The sequence below is a fragment of the Nerophis lumbriciformis genome, linkage group LG32 (assembly GCF_033978685.3).
Source record: "Nerophis lumbriciformis linkage group LG32, RoL_Nlum_v2.1, whole genome shotgun sequence".
NCBI classification, from domain to species: Eukaryota; Metazoa; Chordata; class Actinopteri; order Syngnathiformes; family Syngnathidae; genus Nerophis; species Nerophis lumbriciformis.
The window spans coordinates 9,039,526-9,062,032 of record NC_084579.2 but is presented as its reverse complement, the minus strand read 5'-3'; the positions used below and the strand labels follow the sequence as shown (position 1 = coordinate 9,062,032).

At 41.1% G+C, this 22,507-nt stretch overlaps 1 protein-coding gene across 3 annotated transcripts in view; it reads left to right on the top strand.

Moving 5' to 3' along the window:
* The window catches only part of coro1cb (coronin, actin binding protein, 1Cb), a 50,613-nt gene that overhangs the window by 14,020 nt on the left and 14,086 nt on the right, over positions 1 to 22,507 (top strand). For all 3 annotated transcript variants that reach the window (XM_061926740.2, XM_072912085.1, XM_061926741.1), the window contains exons 3-11: positions 303 to 425; positions 5,085 to 5,214; positions 5,378 to 5,559; positions 5,679 to 5,798; positions 9,020 to 9,124; positions 9,193 to 9,338; positions 11,250 to 11,307; positions 12,730 to 12,981; positions 19,977 to 20,095. In XM_061926740.2, coding sequence (XP_061782724.1) covers positions 303 to 425; positions 5,085 to 5,214; positions 5,378 to 5,559; positions 5,679 to 5,798; positions 9,020 to 9,124; positions 9,193 to 9,338; positions 11,250 to 11,307; positions 12,730 to 12,981; positions 19,977 to 20,095 — 1,235 coding nt within the window. The remainder of the gene's footprint in view (positions 1 to 302; positions 426 to 5,084; positions 5,215 to 5,377; positions 5,560 to 5,678; positions 5,799 to 9,019; positions 9,125 to 9,192; positions 9,339 to 11,249; positions 11,308 to 12,729; positions 12,982 to 19,976; positions 20,096 to 22,507) is intronic.

Here is a 22,507-nt window from a genome sequence, read left to right as displayed (position 1 = left end):
AAGTATTTTAATTGGTCCATGTTTGTTTCACTCGAAATAAGTCCACCCTAAAATCTTCAGTAGCACTACGTCTTTCAACGCCACTGTGACGATCAGCTTTACAGATGCCACGCCTGCTCTGAGACTACAAACCCAAAACAAAGTGACCTTAAATATCAGGTTGCTGTTATCATTGACAGCTTCTTTCAATAAATGTATCGGAGCTGATTTGCCACAGAACATGCTGATGCGAAGCGCTTTTGGTGGTTGTTTTTTTTAAACTTTAATATAACTATTTTGGTCTGTCCTGCTGTGTGTTACAGACTGGCCGCATAGACAAGGTCTTTCCTACAGTGTGTGGTCACACGGGTCCGGTGCTGGACATCGACTGGTGTCCTCACAACGATCTCGTCATCGCCAGCGGCTCAGAGGACTGCACCGTTATGGTAAGCCCAGCATTCACCTTGCAGCATTCACATGACTTTAAGCAGTTATTTTTGTGTAGGCTGTATTATAAATATGTAATTTATACACTGCAGCCAACTATTGATATTGTTATGGTTTTTAATAGGGATGTCCCAGGACAACTTTTTCACCTCTGATATTGGCGCCTTGACTATTGGCCGATGGCGATATTAATCACAAATCGTAGTACATACTTTGATTATTTTTGTCATGTGGAATGTTAGCAAAGGCTTAATTAGGTGAAATTAATCAGAGCACAATGGTGGGTATGAAAAACACTGACCTATTTAGTATTCTGGAATGGACTTATGATGTCTTTAAGTTGAAGTGGATTGGTACTTGTTTTTTGGCAACACCTAGTGGTCACAATAGGTAAGTTGAATGATGTGGACATGTTTATTACTGGATACTTTTTATTGTGCTTCTGCCTTAGAGGCTTTGTATGTGTAAGTAATATGCAACTATAATTACAGTAGAACCTCGATTTACAAACTTAATTGGTTCTTCAGCATGGTTCGCAAACTGAAAAGTTTGTATAGTACAGCATAGTTCCCCATAAGAAACAATGTTAACATGAATAATAAGTTCTAGCCTCGACAATAGTCCCTATTTTAGTAAAAAAAACTCCACACTTTGAAGACACTGTGTGTGTGTGTGTAAGTGTATATATATTTGTATATACACTATATACACACACACATATATATCTTTAAACAGATATACATTCATATGCATATATATGTGTGTATGTATATACTGTATATGAATGTGTATTTATATATTTTTATTTATATAGAGGGGGGGGTTACCCACATATGCGGTCCTCTCCAAGGTTTCTCATAGTCATTCACATCGACGTCCCACTGGGGTGAGTTTTTCCTTGCCCTTATGTGGGTTTTGTACCGAGGATGTCGTTGTGGCTTGTGCAGCCCTTTGAGACACTTGTGATTTAGGGCTATATAAATAAACATTGATTGATTGATATATGTACGGTATGTATATGTGTTTGTGTATATACCGTATTTTTCGTAGTATAAGTCGCTCCGGCCGAAAATGCATAATAAAGAAGGAAAAAAACATATATAAGTGGCTCTGGAGTATAAGTTGCATTTTTTGGGGGGAAATTTATTTGATAAAAGCCAACACCAAGAATAGACATTTGAAAGGCAATTTAAAATAAATAAAGAATAGTGAACAACAGGCTGAATAAGTGTACGTTATATGAGGCATAAATAACCAACTGAGAACGTGCCTGGTATGTTAACGTAGCATATTATGGTAAGAGTCATTCAAATAACTATAACATATAGAACATGCTATACGTTTACCAAACAATCTGTCACTCCTAATCGCTAAATCCCATTAAATTTTATACGTCTAGTCTCTTACGTGAATGAGATAAATAATGTTATTTGATATTTTACGGTAATGTGTTAATAATTTGATACATAAGTCGCTCCTGAGTATAAGTCGCACCCCCGGCCAAACTATGAAAAAAACTGCGACTTATAGTCCGAAAAATACGGTATGTATATAATATAATAAATAAATAAAATAAAATAAAATAAGTAAACATTGATTGATTGATAATATGTATAGATGTGTGTGTGTGTGTGTGTGTGTGTGTGTGTGTGTGTGTGTGTGTGTGTGTGTGTGTGTGTGTGTGTGTGTGTGTGTGTAACTATCTCAAACCAACATACCAAGGAGGTAATAGTTCAACAATCTCTAATGTTAATGCTAATTAGACACCCAGGCGGTCATTTAGTGGTCATTTGGGCGGCGTGGCTCAGATGGTAGAGTGTGTCCGGCCTTGCAACTTGAGGGTTGCAAGTTTGATTCCAGCTTCCCCCATTTTAGTCGCATGCCGTTGTGACCTTTGGCAAGACACTTTACCCACCTTGCTCCCAGTGTCACCCACACTGGTTTGCATGTTGTTTAAAAATGTAGATAATGGGTTTCACAAGATAAAGCTCTTCGAGTCTCGAGAGAAAGAGCGCTATATAAATATAATTCACTTCACATTTGCTTTGGCAGACAATGCACCTGGTCAGGGGCGCCGCTAGGGATTTTGGGCCCCATGAAAAGAATCTTTACAGGGCCCCCAACACAGCGGCAACATTTTTTGATGCTATTTTACATACAATTATGCATTTTAATGGTATTTTTGACTATCATTACCATATTTTTTTAAAGAAGAACAGCATCACAGTTGACATGTACAGCAGGGGAAGAACTGAGCACTCTGAATCCAATGGAATTCATTTTGAGTCATTTATTTGCTGCACCACTAATTCTTAAATTGGAAATAAACTCTTATTGAATAAGAACAGCTTGATAAATGTTTGACTGGATTAAGGCTGAAACGACGCGTCGACGTAGTCGACGTCATCGGTTACGTAAATACGTCGACGCCATTTTTGTGCGTCGATGCGTCGCATATTTACGTCACACTACTGTCATGGCGGATCGCAAAGCAGACGGTGCGAGCGAGGGGGGAAAAGCACGCCAAAAGTCATCAAAAGTGTGGGAGTATTTCAATAAACGGCCTAATAATGTTGTTGTATGCACACTGTGTCGAGCGGAAATGGCCTATCATAGCAGCACAACGGCTATGAACGAACATTTGAAAAGAAAACCGACAGCGTTCTTGCCATCACCATCAACTAGTCAATCGTCCGCGTGAGTATACGTTGTCATCATTACACAAAAACATGAATGTGTCATTTGTATCTGCGTTGTAAATTCATAAACTAAAGCACCGTTTCGCTCTGAGAGGTGCGTTTGGCGTGCCTGTTCAGTGTTTACAAAGATGCGCTCCTCTTTAACGCTGTGGAGAGGCGGGGCCGGCGAGCGAGCGGCGAGGTGGGGCGCGCTGGGAGCAACGCCGCAATCGTGCCCAGGTGCGCGATCCGCGCACCTGGGCACGATCATCCAATCTCCTCTCGCTGAAGAAAAGGGGAGCAGCAGAGAGAAAGGGAAGAGAGACTGGAAGGAGTCAGAGTGAAGCTGACGTGGAGCGAGAGAGGAGGAGAGACAGAGACAGGGGACAACGAGCGAGCGAGGAAGAGGAGCTGAAAAGCGAGGAAAGAAAGAGAAAAGAGTTGGAAGAGAAAATACTTTGTGTAAAATTAAAAGATTGTAAACCTGGCAAAGCCGTCTGGCGTTCAGTCTGTCGGTCCTGAAAGAACCCCACGGCACAAGACGTGTCACAAACGCTAACGTTAATTAGTTGTGCAAATACCTTTTACAACATTAACGGTTACATATACTATGTACAAACCAACAATTAACTTTCACTTTAATCATATTATCATTGTTGTGTTATTAAGCAAAATAAGCAATACTTTTACTTTTGTTGAAATGTTTACACTGTTACAGAATATTTTGTTTTGCACTTTTTTGTATTGGATGTTTATTTTTATTTTTGCACATTTTAGCAAATAAGCAATACTTTTACTTTTGTTGAAATGTTTACATTGTTACAGATTATTTTCGTTTTGCACTTTTTTGTATTGGATGTTTATCTTTATTTTTGCACATTTTAAAGCAAAATAAGCAATACTTTTACTTTTGAAATGCTTATACTATTGCAGAATATTAAGATTTGCACTGGATGTTTACTTTTATATTTGCACATTAAAAAGCAAATAAGCTACTTTTAATTTTGTTAAATGTTAAAAGTTTTAAATGTTTACATTGTTACAGAATATTTTGTCATGTTGTTGTCAATGTTGACTGAGTGGCCATACTTTTTTTTTTTGGTAAATAAAAGCCATGCCTTTTGAAAAAACTGGCCTACATTTATTTTTTCATCTTCATTTTAAATAAAAAAAAATAATCGGTAAAAGGAAAAATAATCTATAGATTAATCGAAAAAAATAATCTATAGATTAACCGATTAATCGAAAAAATAATCTATAGATTAATCGATAGAAAAATAATCGTTAGCTGCAGCCTTAGACTGGATTGATTATTTAACTAATATAGCAGTAAAATGTAAAAATCCAGAGTTTTCTTGAGCGAGCTTATTACCACAGACAGGGACAAAGTTAATATGCATAACTTTCCACCACAACTAACAAACCCACCTTTTTTTTTTGGAAATATTGGGTGACATATTGTCGACCCTTCAACTCCTTCTCCTCTCTTATTTTCTTTTCCTTTCTTTTTTGGCTGCCTGATTTTTGAGGCATACTGCTGTCTCCTCTGCTTTGCCCGCTGTGGCGCTGTCTGTGACAAATCGCCGGTGCGCTACTTGCAGCTGATCCAGTCGGACTGAACCATTTTACGTAAATAGGGCCCTGAAGGGGTTGATGCTTCCAAAACAAATAAAGGTATTGTTACCAGGACATGGAAAATAAAACATATGTGATTATATGTTAGTTAATAAATTAGTGTCATTATTTTTCTGTATTATAATTTCATCATCATTAGGGGCCTCTCTGGGCCCACCTCCATCATGGGCCCCTAGAATCCGTCTCCTTTACCCCCCCTTTTCGGCGACCCTGCACCTGGTCACTACTGTAAAATAAACGTTTACAGTGAATATATATTCGGTTTTTGAATATTAGATTGTTGCAATGTTTGAGGTAGTTTAAGACCAGTTAATGGACACACATGTTCTGTTTCTTCTGGACCAGGTTTGGCAGATCCCTGACAAGGGTCTGGAGTCTTCCCTCTCAGAGGCGGTGGTGGTCTTGGAGGGCCACTCCAAGAGGGTGGGCATTGTGTCTTGGCATCCAACAGCGCGCAACGTTCTGCTCAGTGCAGGTACTCTCCAAGTCAAACATTTCCCTTGGCTTTGGTGTGCCGCGTGCCGCGCGTCCGTTCGTTTTCGCGCAGCTGAGCTCTAAATCTGTCCACTTGTCTCACTCGCTCCCTTTGTGAGCCCGAAATAAACACAACACGCCATGTTTTAATGTGTCCACTTTAGGGTGCGACAACCAGATCATCATCTGGAATGTGGGCTCGGGCGAGGCCATGATCAACCTGGAAGACATGCATCCCGACGTTATCTTTAGTGTCAGCTGGAGCCGCAACGGCAGCCTCCTCTGCACCGCCTGCAAGGACAAAAAGGTCCGCGTCATCGACCCCCGTAAAAAGAAGATCGTCGTGGTGAGTGCGGCGGAGAGGGGGGGGGCTGTGTGGAAAAATGTCTGCCTCTGAGCCGTGGTGGCATTGAGGCGGCGGACGTGGACGCCCGCCCGGTCTGACGAGTGCCTTTCTGTTTTTAGGAGAAGGACAAAGCCCACGAGGGAGCCCGGCCAATGAGAGCAATCTTTTTAGCAGACGGAAAGATTTTCACCACTGGATTCAGCCGCATGAGCGAGCGCCAGCTTGCGCTATGGAAAGCTGTATGTCATTTTCTCCCCCAAAAACTTTTAGCCAACCTTGATAATAACTAAGTCTGGGAAAAGAGTCCCCTGGCCAGGACAAATTGTGTCATTTACAACAGACACACGTGTCCACTTGGGGGTGCTGTAGTGCAACTTAGAGTCTGCTATGATTAACATAACACATTACCATTACCCCAACAGTACGCTCTGCAAACAGAAGGATGCTAAATGCATTTTGGGCCTGATCTGCTCTGATCCAAATAAGTTCTAAATAGCGTGCGTAAGGTAAAAAATTGCGAGCACTGCTGCAGGGGATCTACTCAAGGTTTGCGTGTATCAAAACACATGCAAACTTGATAGCGCACGCAAAGCTGATCCACTAATCTTCTTTTAAGCATACTTGCCAACCTTCCCGATTTTCCCGGGAGACTCCCGAATTTCAGTGCCCCTCCCGAAAATCTCCTAGAGCAACCATTCTCCCGAATTTCTCCCGATTTCCACCCGGACAACAATATTGGGGGCATGCTTTAAAGACACTGTCTTTAGCGTCCTCTATAACCTGTCGTCACGTTCGCTTATCTTACATTCGAACAGTGTGCCGACCCAGTTACATAATATATGCGGTTTTTACACATACACACAAGTGACTGCGAGGCATACTTGATCAACAGCCATACAGGTCACACTGAGGGTGGTCGTATAAACAACTTTAACACTGTTACAAATATGCGCCACACTGTGAACCCACACTAAGTAAGATTAAATATCTCAAATAAGGGTGATATTTGCTTATTTTTTGTCTGATAAGGTAATTCTTCTGACTAAGCAGATTTTATGTTGTAGAGCAGGGGTTCTCAAATGGGGGTACGCGTACCCCTGGGGGTACTTGAAGGTATGGCAAGGGGTACGTGAGATTTTTTTTAAATATTCTAAAAATAGCAACAATTCAAAAATCCTTTATAAATATATTTATTGAATAATACTTCAAAAAAATATGAATGTAAGTTCATAAACTGAACATCAAATCAAGTAAGCTATTCCATTCATTACAATGCAACAATGCAATATTCAGTGTTGACAGCTAGGTTTTTTGTGGACATGTTCCATAAATATTGATGTTAAAGTTTTCTTTTTTTTGAAGAAATGTTAAGAGTTAAGTTCATCAATCCAGAGGGATCTCTATTACAATCCCCAAAGAGGGCACTTTAAGTTGATGATTACTTCTGTGTAGAAATCTTTATTTATAATTGAATCACTTGTTTATTTTTCAACAAGTTTTTAGTTATTTTTATCTTTTTTTCCAAATAGTTCAAGAAAGACCACTACAAATTAGCAATATTTTGCACTGTTATACAATTTAATAAATCAGAAACTGATGACATAGTGCTGTATTTTACTTCTTTATCTCTTTTTTTCAACCAAAAATGCTTTGCTCTGATTAGGGGGTACTTGAATTAAAAAAAATGTTCACAGGGGGTACATCACTGAAAAAAGGTTGAGAACCACTGTTGTAGAGTGTTTTACTTGTTTTAAGGGTTTTGGTCCTAAATGATCTCAGTAAGATATTACAGCGTGTAGCTGAGATTTTATGACCTATATTGAGTAAAACATGCTTGAAACTAGAATATCAACTGATGCAAAGATGTGTCATAAAACTGCTTTTTCAAAGTAATAATTTCTTACTTCAAGCATGAAAAAAAAAATCATGATGCCGAGCGCATATCATTATGTCAAGATAATGGCACTGGCATTTACTTCATTTAAGAATATTTTTCAACATATTGAGCAAAAAGGTCTAAAAAAAATTTCTATCAAGAAAAGTGCACTTGTTATTAGTGAGAATATTCTAATTTTAAGGTATTTTTGGGTTCATTGACGGTAGCTAATTTTCAGTGACGTGCGGTACTGACTTCATCACAGTCAGATTTACAAACATATGAACCCTAAAGAGTATCTTATTCACCATTTGATTGGCAGCAGTTAACGGGTTATGTTTAAAAGCTCATACCAGCATTCTTCCCTGCTTGGCACTCAGCATCAAGGGTTGGAATTGGGGGTTAAATCACCAAAAATTATTCCCGGGCACGGCGCCGCTGCTGCCCACTGCTCCCCTCACCTCCCAGGGGGTGATCAAGGGGATGGGTCAAATGCAGAGGACAAATTTCACCACACCTAGTGTGTGTGTGTGACAATCATTTGTACTTTAACTTAACTTTAACTTTACACATACAAACTGTAGCACACAAAAAAGCACATTTAATCAAAAAAACGTTATTATGGTCTTACCTTTACTTATAAGTGCGGGAACAGTGGTGTTCGTGTTGGAGGAGTTGTGAATGAATGAAATATGAAATCCGTGCTGCAGTCTGCAGGTGTACCTAATGTTGTGTCCCTGCAGTCGTTCACGCTCCTCCGGCGCGAGCATTGTTGTTTTTGCACTTTTTGGCTTCTTGTTAAGTGACTTTTTTTGGGTGGATTCGGTCTTGCACGTGGAGGGTTTGGGTGTGGGCTTTGGTTGGTGTGGCGCTCCGTCGGGGGGTGCGTTCTGCGGCGGGGGGTGCATTAACCGGCACCAGGAGGCGGGATTACGCGAGCCTCAGCCAGTGCGTCTTCGCAGCAGTTTTATGATTGCTCAGCACAAGAAATACGTTACACACATACAGTTGTTGACAAAATACACTGTACATTATATACCTCAGCTAACTAAACTATGGAAATGTATAATATAATTCATATAGCAATACGGTCTCACTGCACAGCAGGCCAGCAGTTAGCTGAGTCCGCAATCCATGTTGAGGCACGCAGTGACGTGCCTCGACTGGCTGCTGTTCACCGCACCGTCTCTTCTCAGTATTTGAACGGCAAATGTGAAAATTCAGCGATTTTGAATAAAAATAATCTAAAACTGGTGAAGTTAAATGGAAAATAACTTTATAGTATAATCACTGAATACATATAATAATTTAATAGATTTTTTTTCTTTTTACATTTTTTTTCTTTCCATGATGGCAGGTGAGGCCCCGCCTCACCTGCCTCTAGTGACCGCACGTCACTGCTAATTTTACTTGTTTTGGAAAGTCTTGACAAGCCGAATGTTCTTGTTCTATTGGCAGATAATTTTGCTTAGTTCAAATAAAATACCCCTAATTTATTAATTTTTTTCTTGTTTTTGAACACTGACTTTTTGCAGTGTAGTTCAGAAGGAAATTGAACTAAAAGTAGTTTTTTTTTCTCACCAGGACAACATGGACGAGCCTATTTGCGTACAGGAAATGGACTCCAGCAACGGCGTCCTGCTCCCTTTCTTTGACCCAGACACCAATATAGTCTACCTGTGCGGAAAGGTGAGTGTTGAGTCCTCCCCAACAGGCGTTTCTCCCTCTCCTGACAGTCCTTTCCTACTCTTCCTCAGGGCGACAGCAGCATTCGCTACTTTGAGATCACGGACGAGGCGCCGTACGTCCACTACCTCAGCACCTTCTCCACCAAGGAGCCCCAGAGGGGCATGGGGTACATGCCCAAACGCGGTCTTGATGTCAACAAATGTGAAATTGCCAGGTATGGCTGCAATAGTGTTGTTAAAGGCCTACTGAAATGCGATTTTCTTATTTAAACGGGGATAGCAGGTCCATTCTGTGTCATACTTGATCATTTCACGATATTGCCATATTTTTGCTGAAATTATTTAGTAGAGAACATTGACGATAAAGTTCGCAACTTTTGGTCGCTGATAAAAAAAGTTTTGCCTGTACCGGAAGTAGCAGACGAGTAGCGTGACGTCACAGGTTGTGGAGCTCCTCACATCCGCACATTGTTTACAATCATGGCCACCAGCAGCGAGAGCGATTCGGACCGAGAAAGCGATGATTTCCTCATTAATTTGAGCGAGGATGAAAGATTCGTGGATGAGGGAAGTGAGAGTGAAGGACTAGAGGGCAGGGGGAGCGATTCAGATAGGGAAGATGCTGTGAGAGGCGGGTGGGACCTGATATTCAGCTGGGAATGACTAAAACAGTAAATAAACACAAGACATATATATACTCTATTAGCCACAACACAACCAGGCCTATATTTAATATTCCACAAATTAATCCCGCATAACAAACACCTCCCCCCTCCCGTCCATGTAACCCGCCAATACAACTCAAACACCTGCACAACACACTCAATCCCACAGCCCAAAGTACCGTTCACCTCCCCAAAGTTCATACAGCACATATATTTCCCTAAAGTCCCCAAAGTTACGTACGTGACATGCACATAGCGGCACGCACGTATGGGCAAGCGATCAAATGTTTGGAAGCCGCAGCTGCATGCGTACTGTTGCGTTTTGGACCAGTTGTTCCTCCCAGGGAATTCAAGTCACAATTCGCTCCCAAGTTCTTTCCGACACTTAAAGCTGAGTTGAAAAACCACCAGAGACAGAATAGGTATTTTGTTGTATATATTCTCAAAGCTTTGACAACATACATTTTAGATTGAGACCAGTCTAACCCTAGAACCTTCTATCCCGCACACCCAAAATGGTCTGTCTTCCCGATCCCATCACCCTCTCTCTCCTTCCCCCTCACTAGCCATAACAAAAGCACAACGTCTCCCTAGCCATAATACATTCCAAAGAACTCAAGGTTATCACACATAGTATGCTTGCTGACAGAGCATCAAGAGAATAAATGGAAAAGACGAGCTGTTTTCAAATATGACAAAGAAATGGAAGAAGTACAACTTAAATTCGGATATATGTAAATATCTGCCTCCGACAGTACTCACGGTACCGCGTCTGCGTATCCAACTCAAAGTCCTCCTGGTAAGAGTCTTTGTTGTCCCAGTTCTCCACAGGCCAATGGTAAAGCTTGACTGTCATCTTTCGGGAATGTAAACAATGAAACACCGGCTGTGTTATCCGGCACAACAGTCAGGGGTGCATTCTACGGCGGGGGTGCGTTATCCGGCACAACACCTGCCGCAATACACCGCTTCCCACCTACAGCTTTCTTCTATGCTGTCTCCATTGTTCATTGAACAAATTGCAAAAGATTCACCAACACAGATGTCCAGAATACTGTGGAATTTTGCGATGAAAACAGACGACTTAATAGCTGGCCACCATGCTGTCCCAAAATGTCCTCTACAATCTGTGACGCCACTCGCGGGCGTCATCATACCGAGACGTTTTCAGCAGGATATTTCGCGCAAAATTTAAAATTGCACTTTAGTAAGCCGTATTGGCATGTGTTGCAATGTTAAGATTTCATCATTGATATATAAACTATCAGACTGCGTGGTCTGTAGTGGGTTTCAGTAGGCCTTTAAAGTACTCCTAATAAACGCTGAACATTATAGCTGGAAAAAAAACCATCCATCCATCCATTTTCTACCGCTTGTCCCTTTTGGGTTCACGGGGGGTGCTGGAGCCTATCTCAGCTGCACAGCCATGCTTTAATTCAGATTTTGTTCATGTTTTTTCAGGTTTTATAAATTACAAGAGAGAAAATGCGAACCAATCATCATGACAGTCCCGCGCAAGGTAATTGTCCTTATAAAGTGGCTAGGTGTTTTTTGCTCAACTGCAGAGAGTAGCAGGCATTTATTTGATCAGAAGCCATCGTTGATATCATCTAATCAAGTCATATATGTATCATATTTTTCACAATATTAAATAATAAAATAAAAAATAAATATATATTTACAGTATATATACCGGTATGTGTGTATATATATATATATATATATATATATATATATATATATATATAACTTGATTAAATATCTTGTACATTGTTGTCATGATCCGTGGTCTGCATCATGTTTTGTGTTTTCGGTTAGTTCCTGTTGTTGTGCACCCTTAAGTTTGTTTAGTCACCATGGTTACGTATTATTTTCACCTGCCTCATGTGTTCGGGACGCTCACCTGTTTCCAATCGGAGACACTATATAAGCCTGCCTTTGCCGGTCACTCGTCCTGGCTTCTTTGTTTGCGTCACGCTACTGTTACGTAAGTTTTGCTTGTCTCTTAGCCCCTGCTAGTGATCTCTAGTCTGTGCTAAGTAGTAGCCTTAGCTTCAGGTGCGATCGGCACCTTGTTCCGTCGGTTTGTTTTCTGTTTTGTACCTCTTTGAGTGTTAAATTACGATTAAATCATGTTCCTACCCGCAAGTCCTGTCCGGAGTCATCCGTTTGCATCCTGGGAGAACAAACCTCGCAGTAAGCTGCAACCCCACCGTAACAATTGTATTTTATCGTTATAAACATTGCCTGATAAAGGAAGGTGTGTCTGATACAACTTTTTCAATATGATACCGATATTGGAGCCTTGAGTAATGGCCGATACGGACATTAAACTGATACGATATCAGCATAAATGTATTATTTTGTAGTGTGGAATGTTAGAAAAGGCTTGATCAGGTGATATTAGTCGGAGAACAATGGTAGGTACTGTATGAAAAACAGACTTATGCTGTCCTTTAGTTTTTATTCGTAATTAGTCATAATTCATTAAGTTAAGCTCATGAATGATGCAGACACCTTTGTTACTGGATACTTCTGTCTTGGAGACTGTATGTGTAAGTAATATGCAACTATATTTATTTGATACTTGTCTTATTGACTAATGTGATGTTTTAGACTGCAATTTTGTTCAATTAATGACACTTATTGCATATGTCTAGCTTGTGTGCTATGGTGTGCTTAGTTGTTATGTAGCTGCTAGTGCATAAGACTTGAGTAAAATGCAAGTAAAGACCAACCTCGTGTGCTAATTAGATGCTAAGTGTCTGTCTATCTTTGCACAAGTAAACACGCTGCACGACTGCTTATATCAGAGATTATTTCAGAGATTTGATCATCCAATACTTGTTTTTTTACTGCAATCGGAAGGATATATTAGTTTGTGACGCACTTTCACTCACTAGTACATCTTACGCTTCTTGTCCTGCGTGCTCTTCCCCAGTCGGACCTCTTCCAGGACGACCTGTACCCAGACACGGCGGGCCCAGACCCCGCCCTGGAGGCGGAGGGGTGGTTCGCCGGCAAAAACGGGGGTCCCATCCTCATCTCGCTCAAGGACGGCTACGTCCCAACCAAGGGCCGCGATCTGAAAGTGGTCAAGTCGAACGTCCTGGAGAACAAAGCGGCCACAAAGGCGGAGAACGTCTCGATCGTCCAGAAGCACGTCTCTCATGCGCCCGCGCAGCAATCGACAGTGAGTGATCTCCTAAAACACAGGTGTCAATCAAATGAAAACGCGCATTCGGCCCCCATGACCAAGTTCCTTGAATAACATCAGGGGCGTCGAACTTGTTTTCATTGAGGGCCACATTTCAGTTATGGCTATCCTTAGAGCAGTGGTTCTCAAATGGGGGTACGCGTACCCCTGGGGGTACTTGAAGGTATACCAAGGGGTACGTGAGGTTTTTTAAAAATGTCTGTCAAAAAGAACTGTGAAAAGAAATGCAATATTCACTGTTGACAGCTAGATTTTTTGTGGACATGTTCCATAAATATTGATGTTAAAGATTTCTTTTTTTGTGAAGAAATGTTTAGAATTAAGTTCATGAATCCAGATGGATCTCTATTACAATCCCCAAAGAGGGCACTTTAAGTTGATGATTACTTCTATGTGTAGAAATCTTTATTTATAATTGAATCACTTGTTTATTTTTCAACAAGTTTTTAGTTATTTTTATATCTTTTTTTCCAAATAGTTCAAGAAAGACCACTACAAATGAGCAATATTTTGCTCTGTTATACAATTTAATAAATCAGAAACTGATGACATAGTGCTGTATTTTACTTCTTTATCTCTTTTTTTTCAACCAAAAATGCTTTGCTCTGATTAGGGGGTACTTGAATTAAAAAAATGTTCACAGAGGGTACATCACTGAAAAAAGGTTGAGAACCACTGCCTTAGAGGGCCGCTTGTATCATTTATGATTATAAATGGACTCACCTCATGATATTATTGTACAATTGTCTATGCATTTCATTATTACCGTATTTTTCGGACTATAAATCGCCGTTTTTTTTCATAGTTTGGCCGGGGGTGCGACTTATACTCAGGAGCGACTTATGTGTGAAGTTATTAACACATTACCGTAAAATATCAAATATTATTTAGCTCATTCACGTAAGAGACTAGACGTATAAGATTTCATGGGATTTAGCGATTAGGAGTGACAGATTGTTTGGTAAACGTATAGCATGTTCTATATGTTATAGTTATTTGAATGACTCTTACCATAATATGTTACGTTAACATACCAGTTGGTTATTTATGCCTCATATAACGTACACTTATTCAGCCTGTTGTTCACTATTCTTTATTTATTTTAAATTGCCTTTCAAATGTCTATTCTTGGCATACTTGCCAACCCTCCCGGATTTTCCGGGAGACTCCCGAAATTCAGCGCCTCTCCCGAAAACCTCCCGGGACAAACTTTCTCCCGAAAATCTCCCGAAATTCAGGCGGAGCTGGAAGCCACGCCCCCTCTAGCTCCATGCGGACCTGAGTGACGTCAGGTGCGCAACACCACGTAAATCGTTGGCCAACCAAAAAGTAACCCCAGTACGCTATAGCCAACATTCACCAGGAGATGGCAACAGACAAACATAGATCACTATTACATTCCTACCCTTTTAGAAATGTATAGAAGTTACTCAAAATAAATAAACAACCCAACCAAAAAATGCAGCAGCTCAATTAAAAAACTGTACTTAAGCCACATTCTTTTCTTATTTTTTTAGTACTGAACTCTTAACCCTCATTTGTAAAAAATAACATGCTTATTATACAAACATTATTTGTACACCTTCAACACAGATTTTTATACTGTCTTCAGAGATCCAGTTTTTTTGGTGGTACTCGAAACCTTTCTGGGTACCTGCGAAAGGGTGTTCAGCATGGTTAGAAAAATAGTGACAGAGAATAGAACAAGGATGGACAATTCAACCCTTAACTCAACAATGAGTAGATGAGTGTTATGTGTGTGTATATGTGTAAATAAATGAACACTGAAATTAAAGTATTTCTTATATATATATATATAAAATAAAATATATATATATATAGCTAGAATTCACTGAAAGTCAAGTATTTCTTTTATATATATATATATATATATATATATATATATGAAATACTTGACTTGGTGAATTCTAGCTGTAAATATACTCCTCTCGTCTTAGCCCCGCCCCCAACCACGCCCCCACCCCACCCCGACCACGCCCCCCTACCTCCACCCCCCACCTCCCGAAATCGGAGGTCTCAAGGTTGGCAAGTATGATTCTTGGTGTTGGGTTTTATCAAATACATTTCCCCAAAAAATGCGACTTATACTCCAGTGCGACTTATATATGTTTTTTCCATTCTTTATTACCGTATTTTCCGCACTATAAGGCGCACCTAAAAACCTCCAATTTCCTCAAAAGCTGACAGTGTGCCTTATAATCCGGCGCGCCTTATATATGGACCAATATTGAGCCACAACAGGTCTCGCAACTACGTAGAAGAAGAAGCCCGCTTCTTCTTCTACGGCGGAAAATGAAGTCGGCGGCTGCTTACCGTAGTTGCGAGACCTAAACTTTATGTAAAGACCCAAAAATGGCTCCTAATAAGAGACACGCTTACGACGCAGAGTTTAAACTCAAGGCGATCAGTCACGCAGTAGAACACGGGAAAAGAGCAGCAGGGAGAGAATTTAACATTAACGAATCAACGGTGCGGAAGTGGAGGAAGCAACATGATGACCTGCGCCAAGTAAAGTAGACCAAACAGAGTTTCCGAGGGAACAAAGCGAGATGGCTACAGTTGGAGGACAAACCCGAACAGTCGGTTGTTGAACAGAGAGCAGCAAGTAGAAGTGTCAGTACAATCACTATTTGTTTTGTTGACATTCCCTTTAGCGCAGCTCCATCTAATGGATGCATAACGTAACCCCAGCCTCTACTGTAGCGTCTATTCTATGCGACTTATAATGCGGTGCGCCTTATATATGAACAAAGTTTTAAAATAGGCCATTCATTGAAGGTGCGCCTTATAATCCGGTCCGCCTTATAGTGCGGAAAATACGGTATGCATTTTTGGCCGGTGCGACTTATACTCCGAAAAATACGGTATATATTTTTTTATACTACTGTAAAAAAAAACTTTAGATTTTGGCCACATTCTGGGAAACGCTTGCTTCTCAGACGCAAACTATGAAGGCGTGGCAGAGATTTGAATAAACCCTTTTGCCACTTTCCAAACGAGCCGTTATGAATTTGATGCGTTAGTGACGTAGTTTGCCTTTGTTACGTCAGTGAATATCTCCATATATGGTAGACCAGTGTTTTTTTAACCTTTTTTGAGCCAAAGCACATTTTTTGCGTTTAAATAATCCACCAACAGAAATCATTAAAAAACGAAACTCAGTTGACAATAAAAAGTCGTTGTCGCAATTGTTGGATGTGACTTTAAACCATAACTAAGCATGCATCACTATAGCTCTTGTCTCAAAGTAGGTGTACTGTCACCACCTGTCACATCACACCCTGACTTATTTGGAGTTTTTTGCTGTTTTCCTGTGTGTAGTGTTTTAGTTCTTGTCTTGCGCTCCTATTTTGGTGGCTTTTTTTTATTTTTTTGGTATTTTCCTGTAGCAGTTTCATGTCTCCCTTTGAGCGATATTTCCCGCATCTACTTTGTTTTTGCAATCAAGAATACCATCCATCCATCCATCCATCCATCTTCTTCCGCTTATCCGAGGTCGGGTCGCGGGGGCAGCAGCCTAAGCAGGGAAGCCCAGACTTTCCTCTCCCCAGCCACCTCGTCCAGCTCCTCCCGGGGGATCCCGAGGCGCTCCCAAACCAGCCGGGAGACATAGTCTTCCCAATGTGTCCTGGGTCTTCCCCGTGGCCTCCTGCCGGTTGGACGTGCCCTAAACACCTCCCGAGGGAGGCGTTCGATGGCATCCTGACCAGATGCCCGAACCACCTCATCTGGCTCCTCTCGATGTGGAGGAGCAGCGGCTTTACTTTGAGCTCCCCCCGGATGGCAGAGCTTCTCACCCTATCTCTAAGGGAGAGCCCCGCCACCCGGCGGAGGAAACTCTTTTCGGCCGCCTGTACCCATGATCTTGTCCTTTCGGTCATAACCCAAAGCTCATGGTCATAGGTAAGGATGGGAACGTAGATCGACCGGTAAATTGAGAGCTTTGCCTTCCGGCTCAGCTCCTTCTTCACCACAACGGATCGATACAGCGTCCGCATTACTGAAGATGCCGCACCGATCCGCCTGTCGATCTCACGATCCACTTTTCCCTCACTCGTGAACAAGACTCCGAGGTACTTGAACTCCTCCACTTGGGGCAGGGTCTTCTCCCCAACCCGGAGATAGCACTCCACCCTTTTCCGGGCGAGAACCATGGACTTGGAGGTGCTGATTCCTCTCTGAGCTGCCACCTTACCGTGGTAGAGGAGTTTGCGTGTCCCAATGATCCTAGGAGCTATGTTGTCCGGGGGCCTTTATGCCCCCTGGTAGGGTCTCCCAAGACAAACAGGTCCTAGGTGAGGGATCAGACAAAGAGCAGCTCGAAGACTTCTATGGGAATGAAACAACAAGGATTCAGATTTCCCTCGCCCGGACGCGGGTCACCGGGGCCCCCCTCTGGAGCCAGGCCCGGAGTTGGGGCACGATGGCGAGCGCCTGGTGGCCGGGCCTGTCCCCATGGGGCCCGGCCGGGCACAGCCCGAAGAGGCAACGTGGGTCCCCCCTCCAATGGGCTCACCACTCATGGGAGGGGCCATAGAGGTCGGGTGCATTGTGAGCTGGGCGGCAGCCGAAGGCAGGGCACTTGGCGGTCCGATCCTCGGCTACAGAAGCAATCAAGAATACTTCAGTCATAAAAATGGGGTCCCACAGTAAATCTTTGGGGTGCCACTTTTTTGAAAACAAATGATAAATGTACCGGTATGCATTATCCTGTTATATCTCACATTCTATATTGTGTTTTGGAAAAAGGTTGTCATAAACGTTACTTAATTCATTTAAAAAAAAATAAAATACAAAAGAAAACTAACTTTTATGCATATATAAATGTATTCGGTTATAAACATTTATTCACTTTCTTCTTTCCTTCATGGATCTAAACTTTACCGCTGCCGCTATTTTTTTCGATATTTTTATTGTAATATTTTCAGAATGTGTTTGTTCTATTTTTGGCCAAAGTAAGACAAAGAAAACAATCTGAAGTTGTCTTTATTTTTTAGTTTTAATGCCATGATTTTAATAGTACGGCCCGCGTGTGCACAGATTTTCCTCCATGCGGCCCCTGAGCTAAAATGAGTTTGACACCCCTGCTTTAGGAGGATACACGAGCTATCTCTCCTGAATGTAAACAAATTGGTGGATCAATACAAATATCGATTAATGATACAAAGTACAAGAGCCGTATATAGTGGATACGACAATGATAACATCGATATATTTTACTATTACAAAATCTTTTGTCTTTTATTATTGTTTATAAACTCAGGAAATACGCCCCTGGACACAATATAACTTTGAATATGACCAATGTATGACCCTGTAACTACTTGGTATCAGATCATACACAAATTTGTGGTATCATCCAAAACGTATGTAAATGTGAGTGTCTCTGTGTGGGGCAGGTTCTCCTGGTGCCGACAGATCTCTCGGGAGCCTGGTAGACAGGGTTGAGCACGTCCTTTATTGTCATATATACACATACTTGCCAACCTTGAGGCCTCCCGATTTCGGGAGGTGGGGGTGGGCGTGGTCGCGGTGGGACGGGGGCGTGGCTAAAAGGGGAGGTGTATATTTACAGCTAGAATTCACCAAGTCAAGTATTTCATATATATATATATATGTATATATATATATATAAGAAATACTTGACGTTCAGTGAATTCTAGATATATGTATATATATATATATATATATTTTATTATATATATATATAAATAAATACTTGAATTTCAGTGTTCATTTATTTACACATATACACATAACACTCATCTACTCATTGTTGACTTAAGGGTTGAATTGTCTATCCTCGTTCTATTCTCTGTCACTATTTTTCGAACCATGCTTAACACCCTCTCTGATGCATTGCTGTGTGGCACGCACAAAAGTGCTTTCATCAAATGCACTAGATGGCAGTATTGTCCTGTTTAAGAGTGTCGCAACATTGCTGTTTACGGCAGACGAACTGCTTTATGGTATACAAAAAAGTGACCGCTGTTGTTGTGTGTTGTTGCCGCGCTGGGAGGACGTTAATGAAACTGCCTAACAATAAACCCACATAAGAAACCAAGAACTCGCCCTCCATCATTCTACAGTTATAACGTCATTGGGCAGGTACGCTTTTTTATATTGTGGAGGACCTGAGTCCGCCTGAATTTCGGGAGATTTTCGGGAGAAAATTTGTCCCGGGAGGTTTTCGGGAGAGACGCTGAATTTCGGTAGTCTCCCGGAAAATCCGGGAGGGTTGGCAAGTATGTATATACAGTATATGTCAGAATTGCTTTCTAGCAGTCTCTGTCTCATCCGTGTGTGTGTCTCTCTGGCTCCAACTCCGACAACTTGTCTCGTCCCGGCTGCTGCTAATAAAGGCGACAGGTGATTAGATAACAAGGCCCAGCTGGGCATACTGCTCACCTGCCGCTGTCTTTGAGGCCGGTCCTTGCACACCCCGCTCAGTGGCAGGCCCGCAGACCACGCCCCCCTCCACATACCTCCACTGCCAGACTCAGGTCGGGAAGCCGTCCGGCCGCGCCTACTCCACCCCAGGAAGTAGTACCGGAGGGCACCGGCCTGCCCAGCGGATGGCGAGGCTGTACCTCGCCTCCCGGTCTGAGAGTTTTCGACTGATGTATAGCACCAGGCGGTCGACGCCCCCCACCTGCTGGGACAAAACAGCTCCCAGCCGACACAATATGTTACTGCATACATCAGCAGACTAATTAGGAGTCTTTGTCTGTTTACTTACTACTAAAAGACAAGTTGTCTCGTATGTTCACTATTTTATTTAAGGACAAAATTGTTCTTTGATTGCTATAAGAAATTTAATGTATCATAAGATTACATTTTTTTGTGGTCCCGCTTTATTTTGAAAAGCATCAACATTTATATATAGATTACATTTTTTGGCGAAAGCCACTGAAGTTGGAAGTATTACTGGTGTGTGGTGTGTTTTTCAGCAGAAGATGGAGGACAAGCTGGAGGAGGTGCTCAGGGAGTTCAAGTCCCTGCGGGACCGCGTCATCCTTCAGGACCGTCGTATCGCCAGACTGGAAGAGCAGGTCGCCAAGGTCGCCATGTAAGTCGCAGATATCCCCCCACCTTGCCTTCCCCCCCCCCTACCAGACTGAGATTTTGCCGGCCATGACTGCAGCGAGGCCAGGTCTGCATTCCAAGATGAACATTTCATTTCCTCCCATCCCCCCACCCCACTATCACACTTTGTCTCCCCGCCCTTCACAGCCGCCGCCATGACACAAACAGAAAAAGGAAGTATTTTTATTGAAAGAAAGTCTTACGTTATTTAGTTTTTGTTCCAAGTTGTGCTGAAAGGTTGTATGTAGCAGCAGTATTTCCTCTCATCTTCTCTGTGTTGCCAAATATGGATTGTGTGCAGTTTCATGCACTGCTTTTGACTTTTCTGTCCTGTTGTACATTCCAGGTCAATCTGTTTTGGGTTTTTTTTTAACGTGTTTTATCTCGCCCACCAGTTAGTTCTTTGCTAAAGATCAGATTTATGAATGTGGATCTTGTCATCCTGTGGGCTTGAAATGTCAACTTTCTTCAGAGCTGGGTGGTGTTGTTGGCAGTGGTTGGCTTTGTAAAGGTTGTAGTGGTGCCTGGTGTCACTGTTAAGGGTCAAACCATGCAAGCCTGGCCCTGTCCGGTGCGTACTCGGTGTCGGGGAGGGACCACCGCCACGCACACAGCTCGTCGACGGAAAGTTTTGTGCACATAATAAAGATTTTACACTCAAAAACTAGCATTTTTTTCTTCTTGAATACCACAAACTGCTGTCTTACTATGATGCACCTGTGATAACCATCTTAATAAACATTGCAGCTCTTTACGTCTTGCACCTTGTTGTGGCCTCAAACAAAATCGTCTTTCATAGGGGTGTGAATCTTTGGGCATCTAACGATTCGATCCGATTCCCAAAGTGACCATCCGATTCAAAATGTATTCTTAATTCAACACGATTCTTGCAATTTGTTATTTGGTAAAATAATTATAACTAAATGAGGCAATTCCTGAAGGAATTGCGTATGAAAACTCCAATACTGAAAAGCTGACAGAATGTAGTATGAATGTTAGAATAGTTTGAATGTTGAATAGTCTGTATATTTTGAAATTGGAATGGTTTGAATCGGATAAAAAATGTAGGAGTTGTGGAACTTTGAAAAATGTCCCATTCATTTCAATGGGAATTTCATGAAAATTTGGGAATTCCGGGAAAAGAGGGAATTTTTTTGAAAATGGTTAAAAAAAATTTAATGTGTTGAAATGGTGGGTGTTGGAATTTTTCAAATCGGTCGAGAAATGTTGAAGTAGTTACATTTTTAATTGAGAAATGGTATTACGGAATTCCTGGAATTTTGGGGAAACCAAAAATTTTTCCAGTTCACGTTTTTTTGTCCTGATTAAGAGGAGGAATGATTTGACAGTGGAATGGTTGAAAAATGTGGAAGGAGTAGTCGACAGAAAAAAGGGTGGAAATAGGGCTTTGGAAAATCCTGGAATTTTCTGGAACTTGGAAAAAACATAGTTTGAATGTCCAGGATGAAATTTTCTGATGAGATTTGACGAAATTTTCTGATGAGATTTGATTCAATATTCTGATGGGATTTGACGAAATTTTCTGATGAGATTTGACGAAATTTTCTGATGAGATTTGATTCAATATTCTGATGGGATTTGACGAAATTTTCTGATGAGATTTGACGAAATTTTCTGATGAGATTTGACAAAATTTTCTGATGAGGTTTGATGAAATTTTCTGATGAGATTTGATGAAATTTTCTGATGAGATATAATGAAATTTTCTGATGAGATTTGATGAAATTTTCTGATGAGTTTTGATAAAATGTTCTGATGAGATTTGACGAAATTTTCTGATGAGATTTGATGACATTTTCTGATGAGATTTGATTAAATATTCTGATGGGATTTGACGACATTTTCTGATGAGATTTGACGAAATTTTCTGATGAGATTTGACGGAATTTTCTGATGAGATTTGATTAAATATTCTGATGAGATTTGACCAAATTTTCTGATGAGATTTGATGAAATTTTCTGATGTGATTTGATGAAATTTTCTGATGAGATATAATGAAATTTTCTGATGAGATTTGATGAAATTTTTTGATGAGTTTTGATAAAATGTTCTGATGAGATTTGACGAAATTTTCTGATGAGATTTGATGACATTTTCTGATGAAATCTGACAAAATTTTCTGATAAGAATTGATGAACTTTTCTGATATTTGACAAAATTTTATGATGAGATTAGATGACATTTTCTGATGAAATCTGATGAAATTTTCTGATAAGAATTGACGAAATTTTCTGATGAGATTTGACGAACTTTTCTGATGAGATTTGATGACATTTTCTGATGAGATTTGATGACATTTCTCATCAGAAAATTTCATCCTGGACATTCAAACTATATTTTTTCCAAGTTCCAGAAAATTCCAGGATTTTCCAA